The sequence below is a fragment of the Channa argus genome, chromosome 7 (genome assembly GCF_033026475.1).
Source record: "Channa argus isolate prfri chromosome 7, Channa argus male v1.0, whole genome shotgun sequence".
Lineage (NCBI taxonomy): Eukaryota > Metazoa > Chordata > Actinopteri > Anabantiformes > Channidae > Channa > Channa argus.
In genome coordinates this window covers 15457852-15482337 of record NC_090203.1, presented here as the reverse complement: position 1 = coordinate 15482337, position 24486 = coordinate 15457852, and the positions used below count along the sequence as shown (strand labels likewise).

At 39.1% G+C, this 24486-nt stretch overlaps 3 protein-coding genes across 13 annotated transcripts; 2 read left to right on the top strand and 1 right to left on the bottom strand.

Moving 5' to 3' along the window:
* The first annotated feature begins 3 nt into the window (after nt 1-3).
* Nucleotides 4-4336, top strand: ubxn11 (UBX domain protein 11). 4 transcript variants are annotated; one of them, XM_067510374.1, is made up of 14 exons: nt 4-266; nt 353-393; nt 897-971; nt 1130-1230; nt 1327-1378; nt 1456-1535; nt 1620-1728; nt 1817-2034; nt 2132-2209; nt 2280-2403; nt 2503-2606; nt 2775-2848; nt 3934-4077; nt 4167-4336. In XM_067510374.1, the coding sequence occupies exons 1-14, from the start codon at nt 46-48 to the stop codon at nt 4312-4314; spliced, it is 1569 nt and encodes a 522-aa protein (XP_067366475.1). In that variant the 5' UTR covers nt 4-45; the 3' UTR covers nt 4315-4336. The 4 variants fall into 4 exon arrangements, 3 of the variants coding, with proteins under 3 accessions (XP_067366475.1, XP_067366474.1, XP_067366476.1); XM_067510373.1 differs by having other exon boundaries at nt 897-1013; XR_010914839.1 differs by lacking the exon at nt 2775-2848 and having other exon boundaries at nt 897-1013; nt 4167-4201.
* Nucleotides 4337-4794: 458 nt separating this feature from the next.
* cep85 (centrosomal protein 85) lies at nt 4795-15406 on the bottom strand. Of its 4 annotated transcripts, XM_067510368.1 has the most exons (15): nt 15145-15406; nt 14301-14551; nt 14084-14143; nt 13850-13981; nt 10396-11180; nt 9377-9507; nt 9095-9212; nt 8781-8966; nt 8130-8282; nt 7887-8041; nt 7629-7746; nt 7301-7351; nt 7112-7219; nt 6725-6968; nt 4795-6641 (listed from the first exon to the last, which is right to left on the bottom strand). In XM_067510368.1, exons 2-15 carry the CDS (start codon nt 14311-14313, stop codon nt 6478-6480), a joined length of 2418 nt encoding a protein of 805 aa, XP_067366469.1. In that variant the 5' UTR covers nt 14314-14551; nt 15145-15406; the 3' UTR covers nt 4795-6477. The 4 variants fall into 4 exon arrangements, with proteins under 4 accessions (XP_067366469.1, XP_067366470.1, XP_067366472.1 ...); XM_067510369.1 differs by lacking the exon at nt 14301-14551 and having other exon boundaries at nt 15145-15404; XM_067510371.1 differs by lacking the exons at nt 13850-13981; nt 14084-14143; nt 14301-14551; nt 15145-15406 and adding an exon at nt 12204-13792.
* Nucleotides 15407-16974: 1568 nt separating this feature from the next.
* Nucleotides 16975-24327, top strand: wdtc1 (WD and tetratricopeptide repeats 1). Of its 5 annotated transcripts, none has more exons than XM_067510888.1 (16): nt 16975-17131; nt 17685-17786; nt 17926-18009; nt 18106-18152; nt 18595-18706; nt 19328-19515; nt 19659-19841; nt 19975-20069; nt 20226-20341; nt 20428-20497; nt 20606-20702; nt 20803-20973; nt 21066-21301; nt 21538-21703; nt 22475-22667; nt 22753-24327. In XM_067510888.1, the coding sequence occupies exons 2-16, from the start codon at nt 17721-17723 to the stop codon at nt 22948-22950; spliced, it is 2022 nt and encodes a 673-aa protein (XP_067366989.1). In that variant the 5' UTR covers nt 16975-17131; nt 17685-17720; the 3' UTR covers nt 22951-24327. The 5 variants fall into 5 exon arrangements, with proteins under 5 accessions (XP_067366989.1, XP_067366992.1, XP_067366988.1 ...); XM_067510891.1 differs by having other exon boundaries at nt 16976-17131; nt 17668-17786; nt 21541-21703; XM_067510887.1 differs by having other exon boundaries at nt 16976-17131; nt 17668-17786.
* The last annotated feature ends 159 nt before the right edge of the window (nt 24328-24486 follow it).

Sequence of the window (24486 nt, the reverse complement as noted above, 5' to 3'; positions counted from 1 at the left end):
GAGAAACCGCGGCCTCCTGTGGACAGAACAGGAATAATCCAGGTCATGCCTGCATTTTCAACTGCTGGCTGCGTTGCTACTGGCAACAGTCTTACAACAAACTCGAAAACACAGGAAATCCCTGTGAACAGACAGACCACCAGCAGTCTCAGGTATTTCATATTCACTGGATGTGTCCGTCCTGCCTCAGGTAAAATGAGCTCACCGTTGTCGATGCTGAAGAAAACTAGGCGCACTCCACTGCACGGTCTTCTGAACGACCAAGGGTAGGTTTGTTATCCAAGTACTGATTTCAAAAGCTGTCAAAATAAAGTGCTAGATATAACTATATTTAATTGTCTTGGTCCTTCAGGGGCAGGCAAAAAGTGTCTTTCAGGAGGAACCTGTTAAAAGGTAAGCTGCCAGTCAGAACCTATAATTATAACATGATGTCTTCAGATCTTACGCTTAGGGGAAAGTATTAGTACAAAAATGCTATATGCATGAAAAGTAATTTCTGTGTTCTAGTTTTAATCATACGCGATATTAAATTGTTTGACAAATCCTTTTTAGATCTTAATATGATTTGTAAAGTGTTGTAAAGTCTTGAATTAATTTGTAAAGTGACTGTCAGATAGTTGTGTGGTATGAAGGACAAGATTTCACTCTTAAAACTAGTCAAGTAGAAGTTTAAGGTGGCATGAAAACATATTCAGTAAAAGTACAAGTAGTTCAGATTTGTTCTGTAACACATTACTCCTGTAAACTTTCTTAGCTACATTCCACTTAGTTATAATACACCACAATGACAATCTGAGTCTTACTATCAATATTAATTGGATCTGTGTTTTCTCCTTTATTCCCTTTGTTGATTTTGCCTTAGATTCTTTATGTTTGTGTTGTTTTTGTTCCAACAGAATTTCAGGCAGCACTGGTTGATGATGGGGATTCATCTAATCCCGATATTCCCATCCCCGCTCACGCTCCTGCCAGTAATGCCTTAATTTCTAAGTCAAAAGTACCAATAAAAAAAAGTATGTATGAATTAGTCCAATTACCAGTAGACAAAAGACGTACTGTTATACATACTGAAAATGTTATACATCTACTGTTTTGGGAAGGACACTTTCATTATGTTTTTCAAAATCAGGTGGTCCACCAAGTGACTTTGAGCTCATGTCTGCTATGATGCAGCAGCTGACCCTGCTGGAGAGACAAGTGAAGATCCAAGCACAAGAGATCAAGCACAAGGTGAGGAGACACAGCTCCAAGAAAAGAATAGCAAATTTGTGGTGACGGAAATCTTTTCAACATGTCAAAGTTTATGTTTTCTTCGTTTTTGTAAAGGATAAACGAATGTCCATATTAGAGGAGAAACTGAGGCTTCAGAAAGAATCAGGTATCAACCACAACATATGCAGAGGTGAATTATTAGCTCAAACTACTTGGCTTTATTTTGCCTATGTGTGAATTTAGAGACGGTGCATGATGTGAGCAGCAGAGATGATCTCGAAAAAAGGTGCAAACAACTGCAGAAGAAAGTCCACAACATGGAGGCAAGCTTGTTTAATAATGCATTTCATTATTGTGTTTAAATTTTGATTATGCAATGCTTAATTCGACTGAACTTTGTTTTGCAGAGCTTTCTAAATGACTATGGCTTGATCTGGGTTGGAGATGGGCAGAGTAGTGACTCTAATGACGTTGAACAGCCTGCACATAACCTGGAGAGAGGCCTCTGGCAGCCAGGTAGTTTCCATCTGCTGACATACTCATTGCGTCTGCTGACAAACTCAGTTATAAAATTGTGATTTTGTCCTGCATGTTTCCTCTGCAGGCACCTCGGTGGTCAGGAACTTTCGCATGAACTTTGACCTTGTGCTACAGAGGATCAGAGAGCTGAACATCCTCGCAGGGGAAGGGGAGTCCTTTATACAAACAACCGCCACAGGAGCACAGCTGAAGATAAAGGATCCCATTCAGCTGAGGCTATACCGCAACGGCATTGTCATGTTTGATGGTCCTTTCCGTTCTTATCAGGAGCACAGCACTCAGGTTAGCTCCCAAAAACTCTACAGCGAATAACTCTACAGTTATTATTCAAATTATTCATGGTTCAAACTGTCTTGTTTTTTGGGTGGGGGGGTTGCAGCAGTGCATGCAGGATCTGATGGATGGCTATTTTCCTTCGGAGCTTCAAGAAAGATTCCCAGATGGTGTGCCCTTTGAGGTGCGTCCTCATTTTTTCCCCCTGCGTCTGTGAGCGAATGTGTAAATTTGTGACTAATCTTACTGTGCAGGTTCATGACAGGCGAGATGAAGAATTTATCATCAGTGTATCATGGGATACATTTCCTGGTGAAGGACAGGCTGTTCAAAAAAGGAGCAATGACTCATCAAATGTTGCCAGTTTGCAAATACCTGGTGTGTAATGTAATATCACACTGATCCTGCCACAAATCATGCCTGTGATGAAAAACATTGTTCTTCACTGTCATTTGGATGTTTTGAACTCATTTGCAGTGAAGAAGCTCACCATGCATCAGTTCCTGAACCGGTTGCCCAAAGTGGTGGTTAAGGCTGGTCGAGTGATTGACATCAGGGACTCACTCCAAGCCACCCTGCAGGTGAGCAGCAGGGGGAAAAGATCCACCACATTCCAAACACACAGGCTGCACCCACAGCCTTTAGTGTTGGATTGTTAACACTCCTGCTTTGCCCTCCACTGTGTTTTCCTTGCCTGTCTAAACTTGTTCTAAACAGCAGCATCATTATCTAACAAGTATTTTGACTAGGGCTCATCTGAAGCCCAGAGCAGCGACTCAGTGATCCTCATAGACACACCAGCACTCCAGGCGATGAAAGAGAAGTATAAAAAATTTTGTCATCTGCTACATCATCACATAATTACAGTAACTTTAAAGTGATTTAAATTTAAGTTTGTGAAAACATAAAATATGTGACTATACTTAAATAACATGATCTACAATATTTACTTTAAATGTTAAGGTATAGGTCATATTACAGTCTTTACTGGTAGGGTTTATTACTGTACTGTATGTAAAATGGGGTAAGCATCATACAGGAATCCAGATGCAAAATATCTCCGTTTTTATCTTTACAAAACTGTACGTGATGTAAAGGGGGGTTTAAATCTCTTTATGATTACTGAGTGTCGAGACTATGGAGATGTGAGATGTGACCTCTTTGTCTAAGGACAGTTATAAACATTATTATAAAGTGTGTTTGATTTGGGGAGGCTTACCCTGCTGGTGGTTTTGTTATTTCCTAAACCATGTTATTTATCATGTGTCAGTTTTCACTCATTTGATTTATCTTACACACACTACTCACAAAAAGTTAGGGACATTCGACTTTCGGATGAAATTTCAGAATGCACCTAAAATGTACTATAACCTTTACAGATGAACTTAATTTGACCTTCTGTAAACTTGTGAATGCACGTGTCCAACTGTTCAGTGCTTCAGTACTTACTGCTTAACATGCTGTTTTGTAACAAGGTGATCGACCACTAAATGTTCTGGTTCAATGACAATTTGTATTTAAACAGTCATCTTCATCATGCTGTTCAAATTTTGACATCATGAGACCAAGACGACACCTAACAACTGAGTCGTTATTGAGACATTGACATTTTCCGTTGTGGTATACCCACCACTGATGTTTGCTTTTGTTTGAAAGCAAACAACAGTGGTGGGTATACCACAACGGTTTGTTGTTTTAAATTGTTTGAAATGACAAAATTACCATTGCATGCTTCTACTTAAATGCAATACTTTTGTGATATATTACTGTAGCACAAACTTTTTACATTTTCCATAAATTTCACCTGAAAGCCAAATACCGCCAACTATTTGTGAGCGGTGTTTGTATGGACTGTACAATAAGGCATTATATCGTCTGAGAGTTTTTGGGATCACTTTTCTCACTCAGGCTACTTACCTCTGTTCGGCCTTTGTCAGTTCCTGAAGTCTTCACTCTCAAAGTGAAGTCAGAGGATGGGAAAAACACTTATGTCTTGAAAATGTGCTTCTCTGAAACCATCGGTCACGTGCGCCAGTATCTCGACAAACAAAGGTAAGACCACATACTCCTGACCAAGGTCTCTTTTCTGTCAGCCCGTGTCTTAACAGCCACACTGGTTGCTTGTGTTTCTCACACTACAGAGGGGGGGGTCAGCTCGAGTACGACATCATCAGTGCATATCCAAAGTGCTGCTACAATGACGACTGCCAAATACTCCAATCATGTGGACTCACAACGAACACTCTTCTGCTGCTACGTAAAAGGCAACAACCCCATTCACAGACTTAAGTCAATAAAGCAGTAAAATTCACATTTAACTTGTGAGGGATGTTTCTGTTAACTTGAGCTATCATATCAAAACTGAGCTATCATTAATTTTATTTACTGTATTTCCCACTGAACAAGAATGATGCCGTCATGTTTAGGTTACACTAAGTCCTTTCAGTTCTCCAAAATATCCATGCTCTTTTTCATCAAATGCGAAATCTGCAAACTGTATGGAACTGAGTGGGATCATTTTTATTTTTGTTAACCAAGGGCTGCTATGGCACCATAAATTGAGTAGGTGGTGTGTAGAATATGATAGAGGGAAGACTTCATTTTATGACACACTAACTAAGAAATTGTAATTTATTGTAGATCAGTTGTCTCACAGTTAGTACCCAAATAATCCAGCACGTCTATTCAGTATCTAATCATCCAGGGCTATTGGAAAGCTGATGCTTATGGCTTTCTTCAAAGAAAATAATAAATACGCAAAATACAACAAAGTGTCGAAAATCTTTATTTCTAAAATATGCAAATACAAACAAGGACAAATGTATGAAAATATAAACATTCTTTTCCCTTTTGCAAAACATTTGAGATGTTAAGGCATGTTAAAAACCATACTTTCCAAACATAAATCTTGTGCTACTCTGGTTTAAAGGTCCCATGAAATGAAAATGGCTTGTGTCCCTGGAGTGTTTATAGTGTATAATTTTCGTCAAAAAAAGTCACTTGCATATTTTCTTTTCTTCTTAGAATCCCTTTCTCTTCCTATAGGGTGTCACATTTTTTAAAAATGGCTTATCCTGCACTTGGCAAATATAAAATTCCATCTAGCACAATGGGTTTAGTGATTTGGGGGTGAGCCAGCCAACCCCTTATATCATCATCACATGAGGTTAAAACATCTCTCCTTTACCTGAAGAAGTTGAAGTATTGGCCGAAGTAACAGCTCTCTACTAACATCTCATCACATACAAAACACCACAGGAAAAAAACTGAATAAAAGCCACTTCATGGGACCTTTATACATAATGGATGCTATTATTAAACAAACAGTTAAGGAGAACCCAGAATACTTTGCATTTGACAACTCTGATCTAAAACATAAAATAAATAATACTGAAGTTAAATACGCTGTTTCTCAGTCATACATTTATCAAACAGTCAACCACTCTGTCAAAGTCATTATCAACCTGAAATGTACAGTATACTGTTAGGTTATTCACCTAGAGATGATTTTCTACATAGATCACCCAAACTAACGAATTTCACTAAACTTCATTTAACAGGAACAAAAATGATAGAGGGGCCTCCATGAGCTCGGTGACGTGGTGAAAGGTTTCTGCTACATTCAGAGTCAGGGAATGTATTGACTGTCCTACTGGTTGATACACTGAGAGAAAGGTCATATTGGAAGAGTCAGCTGCAAATAGCCCTTTGTGGTTGGTCTAAAATGAATTAGCACTGTGACTGCAAACATGACACAAAGGCACATGTTGGTATTCATTCAGAGCGAGGCTTGCAGCAGAGAGGAACATTCACAACCTTGCACAGCTGTTATGACCAGAGCTGTCTTTGGTAAGAAAACTGTTTTAGGCCTGTTGGTGTGAGAAGCTGATTTGGTATTAAACCCCAGTCTCGATGTTACAGTGTTCACCATTTTAAATAATGGCACAAAAGCAACATTTGCTTGTGTATTCACATAAAAACATGGGTTAAAATATTTTCAGTTGATTGTCAACCACTCCTCAGATAATTTCCCTCAAGAGGGAAATTAAGATTTAAATAAATAATAATTATGGGACATAAATGGTTTTCCACTAAAGAGGAACAAGTTTAAGACTGTTTGGTAACTGACTATATCATGTCATCATTGTTAAAAAATTGGCTCCGTCTCTCTCACACAAACACAAACACACACACACAAAATGCTTAAAGGATCAAGTATTAGAGGCAAGTCATTTTCTGTTAGCCCTTGCAGTGAAATGTATGAACTCACCAGAGGGTCAGAGGGTTCTGAGCTCCAGGCAGGATTTAGACTTGATGCTCAGTCTGTTCAGAAAAGCAGAAGCTAAACCATTTGGGCTTTCCTCTGTCCTCATTTTAGGAAATTAAAATCCAGTTCTCTTTTATAAGTGGGGCTTCTGCAAATCTCTTCCATCACCTGGATGTGTGGCAAGGTTACTGGGTTATGCAGTTTTCACCCATGTCCTGTGCATAACGGTCTAGAATTACATTACGTAGTTCCTCAACATCTCTGCGAAGCTGTTGAGCTTCAACAAGCTTCTTCTGCAACACCTCTGGACTCATCCAGTCTTCGTTCTGCTCTGCCACTGGTGGAGGAGCTGAGAAAACAGATTTTATGAAATGTTTGATTATAGTGAACTAAATTAAAAATATATACAAATAATCATCCAGCAGTGCTTACATGTGAGCCCAAGCAGCAAAGAGAGGTTGGGGTCTTGTCCCTGAGCCCTCTGGGTCAGGATGCTGCAAAGGGAGCGCAGGTCACTGAGGCAGGAGGCAATTTCTAAATGAAGCCTCTGTGTGAGATGTGCCCCAGCTGGCTGCAGGGCAGAGGAGGCCTGGTTATTGCTCCTCTGCTCCAGATCACCTATCTGCTCTTGAAGGGTCAGATTCTGCTCCATCAGTTCCTGGTTCTGGGCTGACAACTGAAACACAGCAATCGGCGTCAATGTTAAGTCAATGGAGCATATGTATCAAAGAGCAGTTCAGTCAAGTTTCAGTTGAGATTTTTTGCTTTATTATACTAACAAAAGAACCATGATAATTTTTCTGCATTGGCCTGTCTTACCTCCTTCATAGATGTGTGGAGCTCAAACATATTCTGCTCTTTGGCAAGCATCTCTTCTCTGAGAGCCTGAGAGCTGCTTTCTTCTTGAGAAAGCTGCACTTCCAAAGCCTGTAGAGACAAATTTACATTTTAAGAGATTATAAACTATAACCACATAATAAATTAGACTTATTTTGAAGAAATTAATACCTGGATTTGGGAGCCAAGCTGCTCCATCATTCTGTGTTGCTTCTCAATGACCTGCAAAAACAAGTACTGAGCTTTAAAACAAGTTCCTACTTGAAAAGACACTACAAAGCACTATAATCCTGGCTGTAAAATGTGTGCTGCTCAATTGTGGTATTCCTCAGAATCTGTACTGTACTGTGTTTGCTCATGTAAGATGGACCCAAGGTTAGTATGAACAATTTATGCATTCCAATTTGGCAAAGGTCACGTAATTATACAAGTTCACTTGTTTTGGGGGCTGCTACACAGGCAAAAGCAAATACACAAAATCAGATTGACAACAACAGACCTTCTTGAGTCTCTGCTGTTCCTCTCTCAAAGTGTTGTTCTCTCCTCTGAGCTTCTCAATATCCAGAGAAGGCAGTCTTGCTCCATCCTCAAGGCCTTGCTGCACCCGCTGCTGCATACTGATTGTAAAAAAAAATAATAAAAAAAAGCAAACAAATTATCTAGAGTTTACACTTTCTTTGTGCAGAGAGTTTAGAAAAGGAACAAGCCCACAGTGATGGTTTACTACAGTATGTGATCCAACCTAGTGGGTACATACTCAGTGATACTGGTCAGCAGATCTCTCTCCCTGCGTTTCTGCTCCTCCAGCTGTGTGTCTGTTTCTTCTAGTTGTGACTGTGTTTTCTCTAGACAGACCTCTAGTTCTTGCACTTTCTCTTGTAGCTGAGCTGCCTGCTGTTCAACTTCCAGAAGCTGATACAAGAATCATAATACAATACAATGGTAAATAACAACAACAAAAGGGTAAGAAGTTGCGAAGCATAGGCAGAACTATAATAACCTGCTTGTTCTGGTTTTGGTAGTCCTCCAAGGTAGGCAGGTCAGCCAAATAGCGCTCCAGAGTCTCAATGCGCTGTTGGTTCTCTCTCTTCAGCTCGGCCTTCTTCTGACACTTCTTCTTCAAGTTGCTTATGTGCTTGTCTCGACTGCGGATCTGCACCAACAGGCACACAGTTAAATGTGAAAATAATGCTAAACAAAGCATAAAGGCTACACCATTGGTAAGATACAGCATGTGAGGAAATTCAAGCCTGGAACGTGAAAAAAAAATATGTTACAACACCATCACATACTGACTTTGTATAAACAGCCATAGCACTCGTCATGCACTTTTTATATTTCTCTTTATATTATATGTACCATTTAAGATCTAGTTATGTGCTGTGATTGCCAGCAACTTCATCAGCATTATGTCAGTTCAGTTGAGGACACAATTATTTCCTACAGAATGATTCCCCTTTTTGTTTTAAATGTCCTATCATACTATATGTTTGGTATGACTGTACAGTTACATTTCACTGCAGCTTTCCAACCAATAAATGGCATCAAATAAAAAGAAGTGTTAGGAAATTTACATACTGTCATTTATTTTTTTATGCACATTTTTTTTGCAACACTGTATAATAGGAAGAGGTAGTATGAAAGCACAAACCCGCTCTTCCTGTTTCTTCATTTCCTCTGCGTGTCTCTCACAGGTCTCCTTCAGACTTTCAGTTAGTCGCCTTGTCTCAGCCTCAACTGTCCCAAGTCTGCGCTCTGCCTCCGCTTTCTCCAGGACAACACAGTCTGTGCGTTCACTAAACTGTGCTCTTAAAAAAGCATTCTCCCTTTGTGCTTCCTGTAAGGTGAACATGTTGCAAATGTTTCAGTAAAGGCTCTTGTAGGTAGATAATTCTTACGGATGTGGAGAGTATACTACAGGCTACTTTTTAGTTTTTGTGGGAACCAGAGCATATTTTCACCAACCTGTAGCCGCAGCATACACATATCCCCATAGGATGCCCCTCGGCCCAGGAGGGCTCCATGAACTTGAAGTTCGCTTTCCCTCAGACGTTGCTCCAACTGGGTCATATGCTGTTTTTGTCTGCACCACAGACAGGTCCAGCAATCATCAACACAGAAACAACAATGTGGAAAAAAACATGAATATCTCCAATGGCTGAAAACTCTACATTGATATTTTAAAAATAAATACTACTATAAATACAGCACTATTGAATATTTTTTGAAACTATTAGAAAATCTTGCCTCTCAATGATAAGCTCCTTTTCCTTTAATAGACTCTCACTGGCTTTGACCAAAGCATCCCACTTGCCAGACTCTGAGTGTACAGGGGTTGAGTACAGAGATGAGTACTGTCCCATTCCACCACCCATTAACTGTAATAATAGACACAAATATGCACCAGTTACATCATATGGAGATAATATAAAATGATTAGATATTAAACAGATTTATAAATGTACAAATTTAAAGACTGTAAATAATTAAACTGTGCATAATATATATTCTACTTTATCAGTAAAGTGCACACAATACAGGTAACTGTGAAACACCCTTAAAAAGTAGGTACAAAACTAAATGCACACAGCTCAGGAATTACCAATTGTCTGACAACAGATAAAACAGTAACACTTTGCTCAAATACACTGTGAATTTCCAATAGCTTTCACAGAAGAAAAACAAACTTTAAGCTATGAAGCACAATAGCATCATACATAAAATTCAAGAGGATCTCAAATTGCTTTATACACAAAAAATCCCATGGGTCTGAAAAGATTTAGCATAAGAATACTACGAGTAATACCAGTCTTAGTATTTCAAATGTGTAAGAAGTGTCTGACTCTGTGTTTCAGTAACAACATAAGGGAAGAATTTGTGGAACTGGCAACAATCACTGACTCAGCACCTGTGACGGGGGGGGGGGGCAATAATTGAAAACACTGCAGTAAAATGATGCTGTACAATAGCTTTTTAAAATTTAAAAAAACTTGTTACAGACTGCAAAAGGTCTCACAGGCTGTTAAGCTTAACTCAGCACAGGCATTAAACAAAAATTGTAAATTCTAACTATGGTCATGAAGTTGCCAAAAGAGACCAGAAAACCTTTCAAAGCCATTCTGTTGACACATCTACTGACAGAGTGACATCGATGGCTATGCTTCACACTGTGATCTGTGACATTTATAAAACAATAAAAACACTTCACTTCAAGGTTTGTATTTTAGCTTTTGAGTATTTTTTTTTTATAGATAATAAATGCATGCCTGTATTTGTTCCACTTGCAGGCGTAAACTCTCCAGTTGCTGCTTATGTTGCTGTTGTTGCTGCCAGTTGGACAGTTCGCTACATCTGTCCTGTCGCAATGAGTCATAAGCTTTCGAGCCTGTGTGCTCTCGCAGCAGAGCTTGAGTCTGCAGGCTAAGAGGACTACCATAAACTCTGGCAGATCCTACCACACAAGACTGACTGCCTCTCTGAGTTTCTGCTGCGCCGGGAACACTAGACTTAGCTTCAGGTAGAACCTTATAGCTATACTCCATTCCTCTATAGGCTTCAGACACACAATCTGGGGTATCTTGAATCCCGGTTGCCTGTAATCGGAGTCTGACATCAGGGCATAATCCTCCTAATAGGGCTGACTGATTTAGTGTGGGTTCGACAGCAGGGGTGTCAAACCTTTGGCCCTCATCCACCCGTGTGTGATCTGTGGGGAAAAGCGAGTGGTCCAGCCCATTGACCAGGCTGTGGTAGCGGCTTAGGCAGTCAGACTTAGGCCCCACAGGATCACCTCCGACACCAGTCTGAGCATCCAAGTTGGGAGAAGATGCAGATTTGGAGAGGGAGGAAGACTTTGAGGTGGAGTGACTTGGAGTTCTGGAACTGGAGGAAGACCTGTGCCCCTCAACAGAAGACAGGATGTCCTCCTGGACACATGACTGGGGCTTTGAGGCCGGGGCTCCGGCCGTGGATGGCATGACATGTGCAGTGGGTATTGGGACCTGACTGCGGATGGGCTGGAAAGAGGGGCTGCTGTTGGAACTGCAGAAATCTTAAAAGAGTAAAAAGGAAAGAGTGATGAGAAATTACAATAAGCACTATTCTCTCACTTGTCGCTATAAGTTCTAACTTAATTAAAAATAAATAAATTAATTAATTAAAAAAAAAAATCAGTGCAGAATATCTAGAGCACTACTGCAGGCAATTTTATTTTTCTATTTTAAGTCAGTGATGTAAAGTAGATGCATCAAGGTTTATGGGTGGCCTACTTTGATGATGGAGTGTCACCAGTGAAAGAAATAACTGGCTCTGACTGACTCAGCCCAGGGAATAGATTTATAATAGACCTAAACCAATGCACAGGGTAAAAGCTTTGTGATAAATGAGTGAAAAAAATAGCATTTATAAAGCTGGGATCACTTGCAATGTGACTGAGCTGAGATGTAAGGCAAATATAATGCCAGTATAATTCTTCTAGAATAGAAATACTAAGTAAATGCCTCTTTATTTGTATACATTTCTGTAATTACACCACCAACAACACACTAAGAGAGGCAACCCTAGATTGCTCTAGAGAGTACACAGCCAATCCACTCCATTAAGCACGCAGAAAATGTTAACATCTTCATTTGAAGAAGTCAGATAGGTTATCAGGCTACCAAGACCTTGAAGAAAACAGCAAAACCACCAAAACCAACCTACACATTTCTACAAGCCTCAACACAATTTCAAGTTACATTAACCGCATTACAAACCTGAGACACCTGTTGAAGTCTGGGAATCTGAAAGTCACATGAATGTAGCAAACATGTTATTTGCTGCAGCATTTTTCCTAACACTGAATTAAGGTGAACCGAGAAGCAGAACACTTCAAACCAAAACGACTTTCCATCGTCTGCATTTCTGGGAAGCACTAGATCAACTTCTGATAGTTAAGACAGAAAGCTGTGCATCAGCCAGGCCCAGTATCCAAACGTTTATTGTCTCCAAATAGCCAAACCAGCCTGTACCAGGCTCCGAGCAAACACATACAAACAGGCATATACAGGAAAGGTTAGGGGTATTTATAGCCCACCTCGAGTTACAGAGTGACCTGTGGGTGCCGCTTATTTAAGCACCTTGCCTCCTCCCACTGCAACACACATCAGACACATGTACATCCAAAGTTAAATTCCAAATGGGATATTTTTATTCCCTGCTCCTTTTAAATCAGTTTTAATAAACAAGAAAATCTTCAGTCAGGGAAAAACAATAACTACATTAAAAAAAAAGAAAATAATACCATGGAAACTATATTAGGATTTTAGTAGAATAAAACAACACAAATTAAAGAAGCCTTTAGGCTCCACTAAATCATGACCAGTTAGAACAAGTCTCACATACCTTATAACAAAATTGTATTATATGCTGCAAAGGCAGGCATTTCTTTGCAGATCAAAAACAGTGATCTTTATCTGTAGCTTTAAGAAACCAAGTAATACAAAAAAAGTTTATTGCATAAAATAAAAAACAAAAACCAGTGTTGTAAAGCTGCTCAATTAAACCCCATAATGGAATAAAGTAACAGCTTTTTAATTGTGGCTACACGTAGGAGTAAGTGTCATGATTCTAAGCACTACTGGCAAATTAGGTGCCTGGAAAAATCTGTACCAGCAATTGTAAATAAACAAATGAGGCCTGTAAAAAGTGGTTACATTTACTTCTATATCCAAAATCTATTAAGACCATAAAACAGACAACAAAATGAATGAGAGAAAAATGTATGTATCCCGAGTATATATTAGCAAACTCAAAAGCATAATTTCTTGTAAAAATGCTGTCTTACAAGACTAAGATGTGTGACTGCAGGGCTTGCAGCTTGTAAGATGATATACGACACCTCAGGAAGCAGTGTTTTCACTTCTTTGAAAAATGTAGAGACACACATCTACTAATACTACTGACTGTGGTCCAGTGAGAATTAGATCTGTTGACTGGACACGTGATGGGAGGTAAGTAGAGACTGTTTAATTCACCATAGCAACAAGGAAAGTACTAACACGTACTGTTTATGTAGCAGTTTGCATTGCGACATTCTTTTGTTATAGGCATCTGCAGGGACTGTCAGATTTAAGCCAGCATGTATAAATGTAGCTTTATACAAGGACAACTCTGATCATTTTCAGTCTATTATTCTGTAATAATTCCTGTTGAACAGGAACTACCCATCCCAGCTGAACAATCATTACATGGAACTTTTCCGATACCATCCATATATTATTATTTTTCACTTGGGGTCTATTTGTATAGTTATAGAAGAAACATGCATACACCCTCTCCACTGGAGTTTCTCATTTTTCTAGTGGAAGTTTTCCATTTAAATGCAATATATTATGAAAACATGCTGAATGTTACATGCATGGATCCTGTTTCTGTTTAGCTGTCCAGTGCTGCTATCACAACGCCCCTTCTTCACAGTTAGCCTCAATCTACTGAGCAACCACAGTGGACCAGTTAGTCTGAGGGCCATATTTGACTTCTCAAAATATTTGACTCTTCTAAACTTTCAAGTAAGCTTAACTTGCAGTTTCAGAATATACAGTAGTCAAAAGTTAAAATGAATAAATTAGCCACTATACAGGGTCCACCTTTAGCTGTATGGTGGAATATTGGTATTCATTAATGACTAATGATTAAGTGATGCACAGTATAGACAAAGGAATAACAAGCAAAACTCATCACCTTCTGCAATGTCAGATGCTGAGGTGCCAAGACCAGTGTCCCCACTGTCTGCTGTTCCAGGCCGACGGCCAAAGCGGCTTTGGAACTTCTCTGACACAGCTGGTGTCTGCCACTCCATGTCAGCAAACCGAGCTGATTTATATTTGTAAAACAGGACAATGGCAACAAAGGTGAATGTCAACACATGCTCAACAAACAAACTTTAAACATTTTGACAGCAGAGTATCAACTTACCAGCTGGTTTGGATTCAATATATCTCTGTGAGGTTGTCATTCCACACAACGCAATGTCACCTGATGAGATAGAAAAGTCCATTATCATTTATTACAAACACACTAAAAGAGTCCATTATCAAGTTTTGATTTACAGGACAGACTTGACATAATAAACAAGTTATGTTATTGCTGATAAACATCTTGGTATAGCTTAATATAGGTTAATAATAATTACCTCTCAGTCTCATCAACGAGTGACTAACAACCTATTCTTGACATTTAATTGACTGGGAAAACTGTGATTACGCCGGTGAAATCTTATGACCCACACACTTAAATGTCCAGTGTTCAGAGGCTCCTCTTTTGCATACTATTTCTGATGAGCTGGACATCCAGGACTCAGCAGCTGTTGATTAATGACTGATTTGCTCACCCATCAAACTTATCTGCCCCACAACGTGCCACAAACAACCCCGAGAGACTTTTCTGGGTACCAACAAAAATAACAACATAAGCACATGTCTTTCAGCGTTACATAATCTATTACACAAACACTGATATCCCTAGTAGGCTAAAGGAAGTTATACAAGTGTACATTATTTAAGACGAGCGACTTTAATGTTTACTAGCGGGTAAACGCACCCTGAGATGCAGCTTCGTCGTTAAGAACACACTAATCCTTCTCACTAGCCAGTTAATTCATAAAGGAAATGACTCGCTCACGCTTAAATAGGCTATCAGCTATACGTGACTAGTCGCTAAACTCAAATCACTCTAAAAATCGAAATGCGAAAATTGTAGCTGTAAAAGGTCTAGACGGTAAAAAAAGCAACTTTTTGTAATTTCCTTACAATAGCACCCATATGTTAGGTACAGCGATTTACTGCATCGCTAACCATTTTAGCTAATCCATGAGAAGTCCGTTTCCGTTTAACAACGTACGCTAGCTAATTGCTAACACAGCATTTGCTTAGCTAACGTACTTCAATGATTGTGGACGTTACAACGCCTATTCTGATTTCGTGCTTACATTTGTTTAACTAAATTTGCTAACGATGTACACAAAATGATTGCTCTACCTTTTTTTTAGCATAAACACAGAATGTAGAAACAAATCTCGGTTTCAAGCCCGGCATCCGAAGGTGAATCTGAACCATCTGCTGTTGCTGCCGTTGCTCCGCTAGCTAAGCCAACTGATTCCCTTCTATGGCAGACAACCCATCAAACACACAAAGGCCGCTTGTTTTATGTCACAGAGCTGTCCGTTGAAAAGTGATTGTGTGTACAACCGTTTGAGGTTTTCCTGTTTGCAAGGTATATGCATCCGGCCTCTCTACTGGTTTATCTACAGATTACATCTTACGCGTTTGACTCTCTGCTTTAAGTATTGCTGTTCATGCATCAAAAAGGGTTTATTTAGTCTGTAACCGAAACCCGCTTCAGTACTACAAAACGAACCAACCTATCCAATATCCGTTGGGATGGCTCGACTAACATATAAAATAAGCGGTTGGAAATTGTAACAAATATTTAGTTAAGCCACCAACTATTTTTTGCATTTGGCACATACTATGAAATAAATACCACTATATTAATATTTTTATTATAGAGGACGTATATTGTACAGCCATATTGTAACTAACTAAATTAAGACACATTAAGAGTTATTTAGGCTAAGGCCTACAACATGACTACTATATTGGATTTCTTTTTAAAATTGTAAGTGAAGTTGTTGGCTCACCACACTGAACAGCTTTGGTTGACAAAACATGAAAATAACGCAAATGCTGACATCAGTTTATTGTAGGAAGTTGGCACATCAGTAGCATTTGTATTACCTAACCTCCAGCATATCATGACACATAGTTTGCATGTTGGACTTTTTTTAAGCAACTTGCAACAAAATGTTATTTTTTTGGTATACTGATCATAGTTTATGTACAACAATAATTACCTAAATTTGCCTGCAATAGATGCAGATATTATTTAAGACTTAAAAAAGATAGCATCAAAACATAGGTACCTTGTAAGGGCTGCTTATTGCATTTATCAAAGGAAGTAGTCTTTTTACCTCCTTGATTGTGAAAGGCACGCCTTTGGACAAAGTTTGCCTTTTAATAAAAATGACATGCTGAGATATGCTGTATTTAAGAAATAGAAATAATGTTAGGGTTTTGTTTGTTTGTCTGTTTTTCTGCTAGTGGACTCCAATGTTATAAGGCATTTGGACACAAACATCTCTGGCTAACACTTCAATATATTATGCATTCATCAAATATATTTGTTACAAGGTGCCACTTTATTGGACACAACACTGTCTTCACCTTTAGTGCTTACGGCTGTTTTAGCTACACTAAATACATAAAAAGAAATTAAGAATAAAAAAATTGGTTAATAAATGTTACAAAAGCGTCACATCACAAGAACTGAGTTCTTAATGATGGTTGGGAGAAAGGGACAAAACACAGTTTAACAGGTCTATGAAGATTCTTTAAACTTTTTCATTTGTATTTGTAGTTGTTTTTTTTTTTGTGTGTGAAATGTGTTGTGAAGGGGTCCTAAAATACTCTCTCACAAAAAAGAAGTTTATTTAAACACATAGTTATTAAAAGAATTATATTCACGTTTAGGCGGTTAATTCAGAATCTTCAACTTTTGTTATCAGGTAAAAAAAAATATTTTATTTGAGCACTTCTGAAAGATGTGTTTTTAAAACTATACTCCTATTGTTTGAGTGTGTTGTAAAGATGTCAGTTATTACACTTTTGTATGTAAACAAAAGAGAGAAATTGACATTACTACTTTCTTGTGTCGCAGAAACTGTAAATGCCAACTGTGGTTCGTATAGTGAATGCTTTTATTCTGAAACCATTACGGACCGGAAGTGTTTGTTCCGTTTTAGCAGGCGTAACAAAGTTGCGTATGTTATGTTCAGTGGAAGGAGGTTTGTGTTCAAGTCAGACACGGTATTAGCGAAAATGCTGTCAACAAACTCGCATAATGTGAAATATAACGTTTAATAAATGGACATTTCATGACAGAAGCATTTTTACTCCAAGGAAAGCGGTAAGATTACCCTAGCAGTTGTAAACTATAATTATAGCGTTGCAAATGATAACGTTACGCGAAGTGGACGTTTTGTTTAGTTAGCAAGGTAACGCAAACACGCTAACGACAACTACGTGATCAACGACAGGTCTCTTAAAGGCCCTATGCATAGGTGGCTAATGTTTCTACCAGCTTAACAACGCCTTCAATTTAGACAATTGTCAGTGTTTTGCGAAACAGTCAGCCGATAACAATACTGACATTGCATAGCTAACGTTAAGTTAACACTAGCTTGTTGGCTAATGAACTCGGCTCACTAGTCGGTGGCAAACCCACTGTCTTTGGTACTGCTGGACATCAGTAAACGTTATATTATTTACTTAGGATTTATTATTTTTTAAATAAATTCACTAAATAATTAAAATCCCTCCTGACAAACTTTTAACTGTTTAACTGACGAATAAACAACGTAATGTCACTGCCTTGTGAAAATTGTCCATCCTGTCACGTCTTCACATCTCAGCATCTTTACATCTTACTCTTAACAAACCCAGAGTAAATGTCATCTAAGGTCTGACACCTGGAACCTCCAGTCTAGCCCTAATTTATGTTTTGTGGCGAGGCGATGACGACTGTCAACATCACCAGAGATATTCTGCAGAGGCAGATAAGGGTGAGTTAAAATCTGCTAGAGCGTCTAGTCAGCTCAGCGAGCACACAATGGGGAAATTGCTTTGCTGAAAGCAACCCAAAATAATTGGTATAATGTATAATGTCCAAAATCTGATAGAGACTTTGATTCCTGTCTTCAGGACAAGACGTCATCAGGCTTCCAAAGGTTCTATCATGTGACTGACCCCTTCATCAAGAGACTTGGACTGGAAGCAGAGCTTCAGGTCAGTGGAGAGAGCAATGCAAAAAAGAGACACTGAGAAGATATTTGTGTGTATTATAATGTATCTTTCTGACAGTTTATACTTTCTGTTTAACAGGGCCACACTGGCTGTGTGAACTGTTTGGAGTGGAATGAACGAGGAGAGTAGGTCTTCAAAACCTAAAATGTGCTTTACAAATATATATGTTTCTGGAATCAATGGCAGCATTAGATTATGTTTTAAAACTGTGTCAAACACCTTGTACGTACTCACTATCTACTGTTTAATATTGCTGGGTTAAATGTAATATTTAATTTGAATATTTTACATTAATATGTCAGTTCTGATTGTTGCTGTACAGCTGAATGTCAAGGATAATAGAGGCCCAAAATGTGTCACTACTTTGTTGTGGGATATGTACATTGACTTTTTTTTTAAGCACCAAATATTTAACGAATTGATTATGGAGATTTTGATTTACATCACCGAAATATAACTGCATCAGCCATTGCATATCTTAGCATGTGTCACTTTATAAGATTTTAAATGGCATTAATTAGAAAGACCCTAAACAAATGAGGCTTGACTTATTATTTTTGTATTCAGTCTACTGGCCTCTGGCTCAGATGATCAACATGCCATCATCTGGGATCCATTCAGACACAAGAAGCTTACAACTATGCACACAGGACATGCAGCAAATATATTTTCTGTAAAGGTAAGAAGAACCGATTGGAAAATTGATATATTGAATCACAGGTAGGAAAATGGGCTAAAATCATGTTTACATAAATATTCAGAAATTTGTGTTCATGGGACAGAGATAGCATTTGCTTAAAATGGAGCCCACCTAGTTGGATAGTACTTATTCAGAGCAAGATAAGTGAATAAAGTAAAAGGTAAAAACGTAGTGAATCTAACTTGGACTTACTGTCATAGTTTTATCACATTTTGTGACACAGTTCAGAATCTGAATGTGATAAGCAAAAGATCCTCTGCTGGTAACACTTTGCTATTGCCCAACTCACCCTTTCTCAGATGCTCCCTAGGTTGCACATTCAGTCATTGTACAATATGTGGCACTGTTCAATCTTTGCACATCCTAGTTGAGGCTTCTCATAGTTTCATTGCAATTTTCAAAAAGGCCTACTACTGTAGGCTCCATGATAAAATTGGAATTAAGTTGTTTGGGAAGGATATTGATTCATTGTCACAGAATTAAAGGTGAGTCTATAGCATTGAAACAATGTTAACATTAATTGCTTGGCCTAAGAAGGGCCTTTATTATTGTCATATTTGGTGTGTACTTATTAGTCTGGTTTGTCTTCTTTCCACACAGTTCCTTCCTCACTCTGGGGACAGAATTTTGATAACAGGTGCAGCTGACACTAAAGTCCATGTCCATGACCTGACTGTGAAGGAAACCATCCATATGTTTTCTGATCATACCAACAGAGTTAAACGCATTGCCACAGCACCCATGTGGCCCAATACCTTCTGGAGTGCTGCAGAGGATGGCATTGTTAGGTAACAGCCCATAGATTAGAAAACGTACTGTTTTTGGTTGGTTGTTAATTTTGCTGTTACCTTGTTTTGTTCTACTAAGTCAAAAAACTTTTCATGGCAATTTTTTTACAGTTTATATGCTGAATTTTTTTCTGTGTATACAGACAATATGACTTGCGGGAGAGCAGTAAACGTTCAGAGGTGCTTATTGATCTGACAGAGTTTTGTGGTCAGCTGGTTGAGGCTAAGTGTCTAGCTGTCAACCCACGGGACAACAACTACCTAGCAGTGGGAGCCAATGGTCCTTTTGTACGCCTCTATGACATCAGGATGATTCACAACTACCGGTTGTTTAAACTTTTGATATGATTCTATGCAACGACTATGCAAAAACAACTCAAATGTGATATATTTGCTATATTTTGAAATTCACATCTTTATCTAGAATATTAACCAAATGTTTTATAATTTCTCACATAGGAAATCTATGAGTCAGGGCACATCAGCAGCTGTTCACACATTCTGTGAAAGGCAAAAGCCCATCCCAGACGGAGCAGGGCAGTATTACGTTGCAGGTGCATATATGGCTGAATTGTCTGGTATCAGATTTATTTAATAGGTACATTTGTATTCTAATTATATAGTAATTATGTCAGGAACTGTGTGGGTAATATATAAAGGACTCTGACGGCTGTTGTCAAATTACATCACCTTCTGTTCAAATGCTCAAGGGCACCTGCCAGTGAAACTCCCAGACTACAATAACCGCCTAAGGGTCCTGGTGGCCACCTATGTCACCTTCAGCCCAGATGGCACAGAGCTGCTTGTTAACATGGGTGGGGAACAGGTAAGTCTTCTTAGAACAAACAAGGATTGGTAAGAGGAGTTTTAAGTCTATGCTATTTGCTTTGATAATTTCTGTCTTTCTTCTAGGTGTATTTGTTTGACTTGACATTTAAACAGAGGCCATACACCTTTTTGCTTCCAAAAAAAACATCAACAGGTAGGTCTGTGGAGACTGTATTAATAATACTCTGAATAATTGCTTACAGAAGTAGATAAAGTGTGGTATCTAAGGATGCATTGATGGCTTGTAAAACTGATTTACCAGGTGAAGTGCAGAATGGAAAGACCAATGGCGTCTCCAATGGAATTCACTTGCCAAATAGCCATATTCGCTTAGCAGGAACCAAGATATGCTCAAGGTAGTAGTCTCTTTATCCAGGTTGTGATTGCTTTTACACACAGATTGACTGTGCAAAGGTTTGGGAGGGCACAGACTTGAGTCATTTTTCTTCTCTCTCTTAGTTCCACTGAGCTCCCTCCTCACTTGGAGAAGATAAAGCAACAAGCAAATGATGCATTTGCACGGCAGCATTGGACACAGGCCATCCAACTATACAGTTTAGGCATACATCAGGCCAGCTCCAATGCCATGCTTTATGGGAACCGGGCTGCAGCCTACATGAAACGTAAATGGTAAGGCTTATTGTATCACTGCAAAGTGATAGTAATTTTCATGAAGGCAATGAAAGGTATTATTGAGGCTTTATGTTTGTACTTGTTTGCAGGGATGGAGACCATTATGACGCTCTCAGGGACTGTCTGAAGGCTCTTACACTTAACCCTGGTCATCTGAAAGCACATTTTAGACTGGCACGGTGTTTGTTTGAGCTTAAATATGTACCTGAAGCACTGGAGTGTTTGGATGATTTCAAAGGAAAGTTTCCAGAGCAGGCACACAGTAGTGCCTGTGATGCATTGGATAAAGATATTAAGGCTGCACTATTTACCAAGACAGAATCAGGTATGAAAGAATTAAATAATATTCAGTAGCTCTTATTTGTTAAGCAAGTTTATTCACAGCGGGATCTCAAAATATACGTCTAAACCCTACTGCCACCACCCTTTTGTTTGAACTTCATTAGCAAGTTTTCAGCTAGGTCTGCAATAATAATTATTAGCAATGTATTTTTTGTTTATTTGTTATTTGTCTAAATAAGTCAGTGGTACTAAGTTTAAGATATCTGTTTTGACTACCAGAAGATAAGAAGTCCAACAGCTCCATACGATTCCATTCATTCAGTCGGAAGGAGTCCATCCCTGAAGATGAGTTGGTTCTGCGGGAGCGCAGCTTTGACTACAAGCACAGATATTGTGGTCACTGCAACACTACCACTGATATCAAAGAAGCCAACTTTTTTGGAAGGTCAGTAGAATTCACGTTCAACCTGCAAAGGCCCCAGAAGGGGGCAGTCTCAAACTCTAGCTTTACCCAGGGAACAGTAAATCTGCAGCTGAGAATCGATAGAGCAAAATCCTACAGTAAGAAATGGATTACGTTCATAAATCTATGCGCTGGTTAACGTATCTCCCGTATTGTGGGAATGGTCTATCTCTTTAAATTTTTTAATTTTTAGTACCATTACACCATACATTTAAGTGCATTCATTGCATTGAGTGCCATGTCTTTATCATGTCAGTACTTCCAATCCAATGTGTGATGTCTAATATATTAACTACTTAGTGAATAAAAATGTGGATAAACGTAGACAGGCCACTGCAAATTATTTGAGACACCAATCAAACTAGTCCAGCCTCTTAAAACAGTAACATTTGGTCTTTTTTATTCTGTGAACTCATGTTGTGTAACATTATTGCTGTTTAACAAAAGATCTTCTCCTCGCTTCTCTTTTCCACCTCTCACCAAGTTTTCCATCACATTATCCAGTGCAAGGATCAAATTAAAATGACTAAAACCCCTGGAATGTAATACAGTGAACACAATGCAACAGAACATTATATACCAGAATGCCCTGCTGAGTTACTTCACACTAGAACTTGGAAAGCCCCGTTTACACACACCTACAGTGAATTAAACAAGTGTCCTATGAATGAAGTTCAACTTAAGAGTTTGCAATTTTCTGGAAATGTGTCATAGCTTGTCAGGCAGGTCTGAATAGTTTTTCTTTATCTATAGCAAAGGCCAGTATATTGTCAGTGGCTCAGATGATGGTTCCTTCTTCATCTGGGAAAAGGAGACAACTAACCTGGTGAGAATCTTGCAAGGGGATGAGTCCATTGTCAACTGCCTGCAGCCCCACCCTAGCTACTGCTTCCTGGCTACTAGTGGTATTGATCCTGTGGTTCGATTGTGGAACCCCAGACCAGAGGTAAACAGATGATAATCTGGGTTTTATTCAATAATACATATATATATATATTTTGATATATGTACTCTGTTTTCTTTCAATGCAGACAGAGAGTGAGAATGGGAGAGTGGTGGAGGACATGGAGGGTGCTGCCCAAGCGAACCAGCGGCGTATGAACGCTGATCCTCTGGAGGTTATGCTGCTCAACATGGGATATCGCATCACAGGCCTGCGTGGTGTTGGCCCAGAAGGTTCAGATGATGAAGACAGCTCAGAAGGACAAGTACAATGTCGGCCAAGCTAAGGAAACCGTCAGCCATCCTGTAGAATGGATGTAGGATGCTAAGCACTCTCCCAGCTCCTGTTTGAATTTTAATTTCCCCTCCACTGTCTGACAGAAACATTAAGTGAATGTCATGTCACATATCTGCACTATGCATCACCCTCCCTTGTCCTAACAAAGGACTGGTGGAGACCACTTTGGGGAGAGGAATTCACAGAGGGTGGAGACGACATCCATCTCGCCACTCTTCAAAGCACCGACAACACCTCAGCCTCCTCCCACACCCTGTTGGCAGTGGGACACCTTTGAGGAGAGCATCTTCCACACCACTCCCCAGTTTCTCACGCAGAAAGAGGAGTACAGCACTTATACCTCCTCAGGTTTATGTTGGAGAGACACACAGCATGTAGAAGGAGAAGCCTGCGGTTTGGCTACCTGCTTTCAGGTTGGTGTGGCTGCACAGTTGGCATCCTCCGTGGAGGATTGGATAACAGACCACAAGACAGTGCTTTGTTGTATCCTGTCTGCTCTACAGTGAAGCCAGGAGACAAAGTGTTTGCGCTCATCTCCGAAAGGCTGCACACCCAAGTCACTAATTCCGACTTTGACTTGATCGTATTTTCAGTTGGAGTTTTAGTCACAGGAAGCCTGGAATTAGTTTTTGCTCTCAAAGTTAGGAAAGCTGAAGGTGTTGCTCTAATGAAATGCATTTATAAGCTTTGTTTAGTTTATCTGTCGGAACAAAGAAGTGGTTTCTTCTGCCAAAGGTTGTCATCTGTCATTTCAGCGGCCAAGGATTAAATTTTGTTTTCTCTTGTTTCCTTCAAACATAATTTTGGCATACAGTACTCCTTTTTTTGTTAAGTTTTTTTTTTTTTACTACAATAGATTGTTTTAAAAAAAGGAAATATTTGCTCAAACAAAAATTTCTAATATAACTTTTGTTTTAAAGTTACGTCCTCTTAATTGGAAATCTCATTTGGCACGAGATGTCGGTGTGAAACTTCTGTTGGGAATAATTGGGACACGGATGCTAATTTTGGTACAGTGTGAAGTTTTTGATGGTGATAGGGATCCTGCCTTCTAGCTGCTTGGCTCTAGCACTAGTCCTCTGCTACAGTCAGGTGTTCAGTCCTGTTTGCATGAGGCTTCTCTAAACATAGTTGTGGGTTTAAAAAAAAAGAGAGAACACAGAGGCATCCCATCTGTTGCGGAGGGAACAGCTCATTGGGTCTTCTTTGCCCTCAAATAGGTTGATTATTAAGAAATGGATCCTCAACAAATGCTAAGCTTCCATGTGTTTTCTTTGTTCATTAATTTGAAATACTGCTTTTCTTTGAGGACTCCTATAATAACATTTGTTGCAAACAAGGTAAATAATAAACTTATTGAACACCGGATGTGCTTTATCTTGCTTTTGTTTTTACATCAGTAACATCAATGATGAAAAGTTTGCCCTCCTAATGTAACTCATGTAGCAACGACAGCAGTACTGAACCAGTACAAACTAGGTTGGGAAGATGTACTGTAGACAGGGCTATGGTATGAACTTTCTCA

Excerpts from the sequence above, each read along its gene's own strand:
- cep85 (XM_067510368.1), bottom strand. Across the intron at positions 9,508-10,395 it reads TGCAAGTGGAACAAATACAG|TTAATGGGTGGTGGAATGGG; the intron begins GCATGCATTTAT and ends CTATTATTACAG. Across the intron at positions 8,042-8,129 it reads ACCAAAACCAGAACAAGCAG|CTTCTGGAAGTTGAACAGCA; the intron begins GTTATTATAGTT and ends TTCTTGTATCAG.
- wdtc1 (XM_067510888.1), top strand. The coding sequence starts at position 17,721 with ATGTTTTGTGGCGAGGCGATGACGACTGTCAACATCACCAGAGATATT. Across the intron at positions 18,153-18,594 it reads GAGTGGAATGAACGAGGAGA|TCTACTGGCCTCTGGCTCAG; the intron begins GTAGGTCTTCAA and ends TTTTGTATTCAG. Across the intron at positions 18,707-19,327 it reads CAAATATATTTTCTGTAAAG|TTCCTTCCTCACTCTGGGGA; the intron begins GTAAGAAGAACC and ends CTTTCCACACAG.
- ubxn11 (XM_067510373.1), top strand. The coding sequence starts at position 46 with ATGCCTGCATTTTCAACTGCTGGCTGCGTTGCTACTGGCAACAGTCTT. Across the intron at positions 2,404-2,502 it reads TGCCAGTTTGCAAATACCTG|TGAAGAAGCTCACCATGCAT; the intron begins GTGTGTAATGTA and ends ACTCATTTGCAG. Across the intron at positions 2,607-2,774 it reads CACTCCAAGCCACCCTGCAG|GGCTCATCTGAAGCCCAGAG; the intron begins GTGAGCAGCAGG and ends TATTTTGACTAG.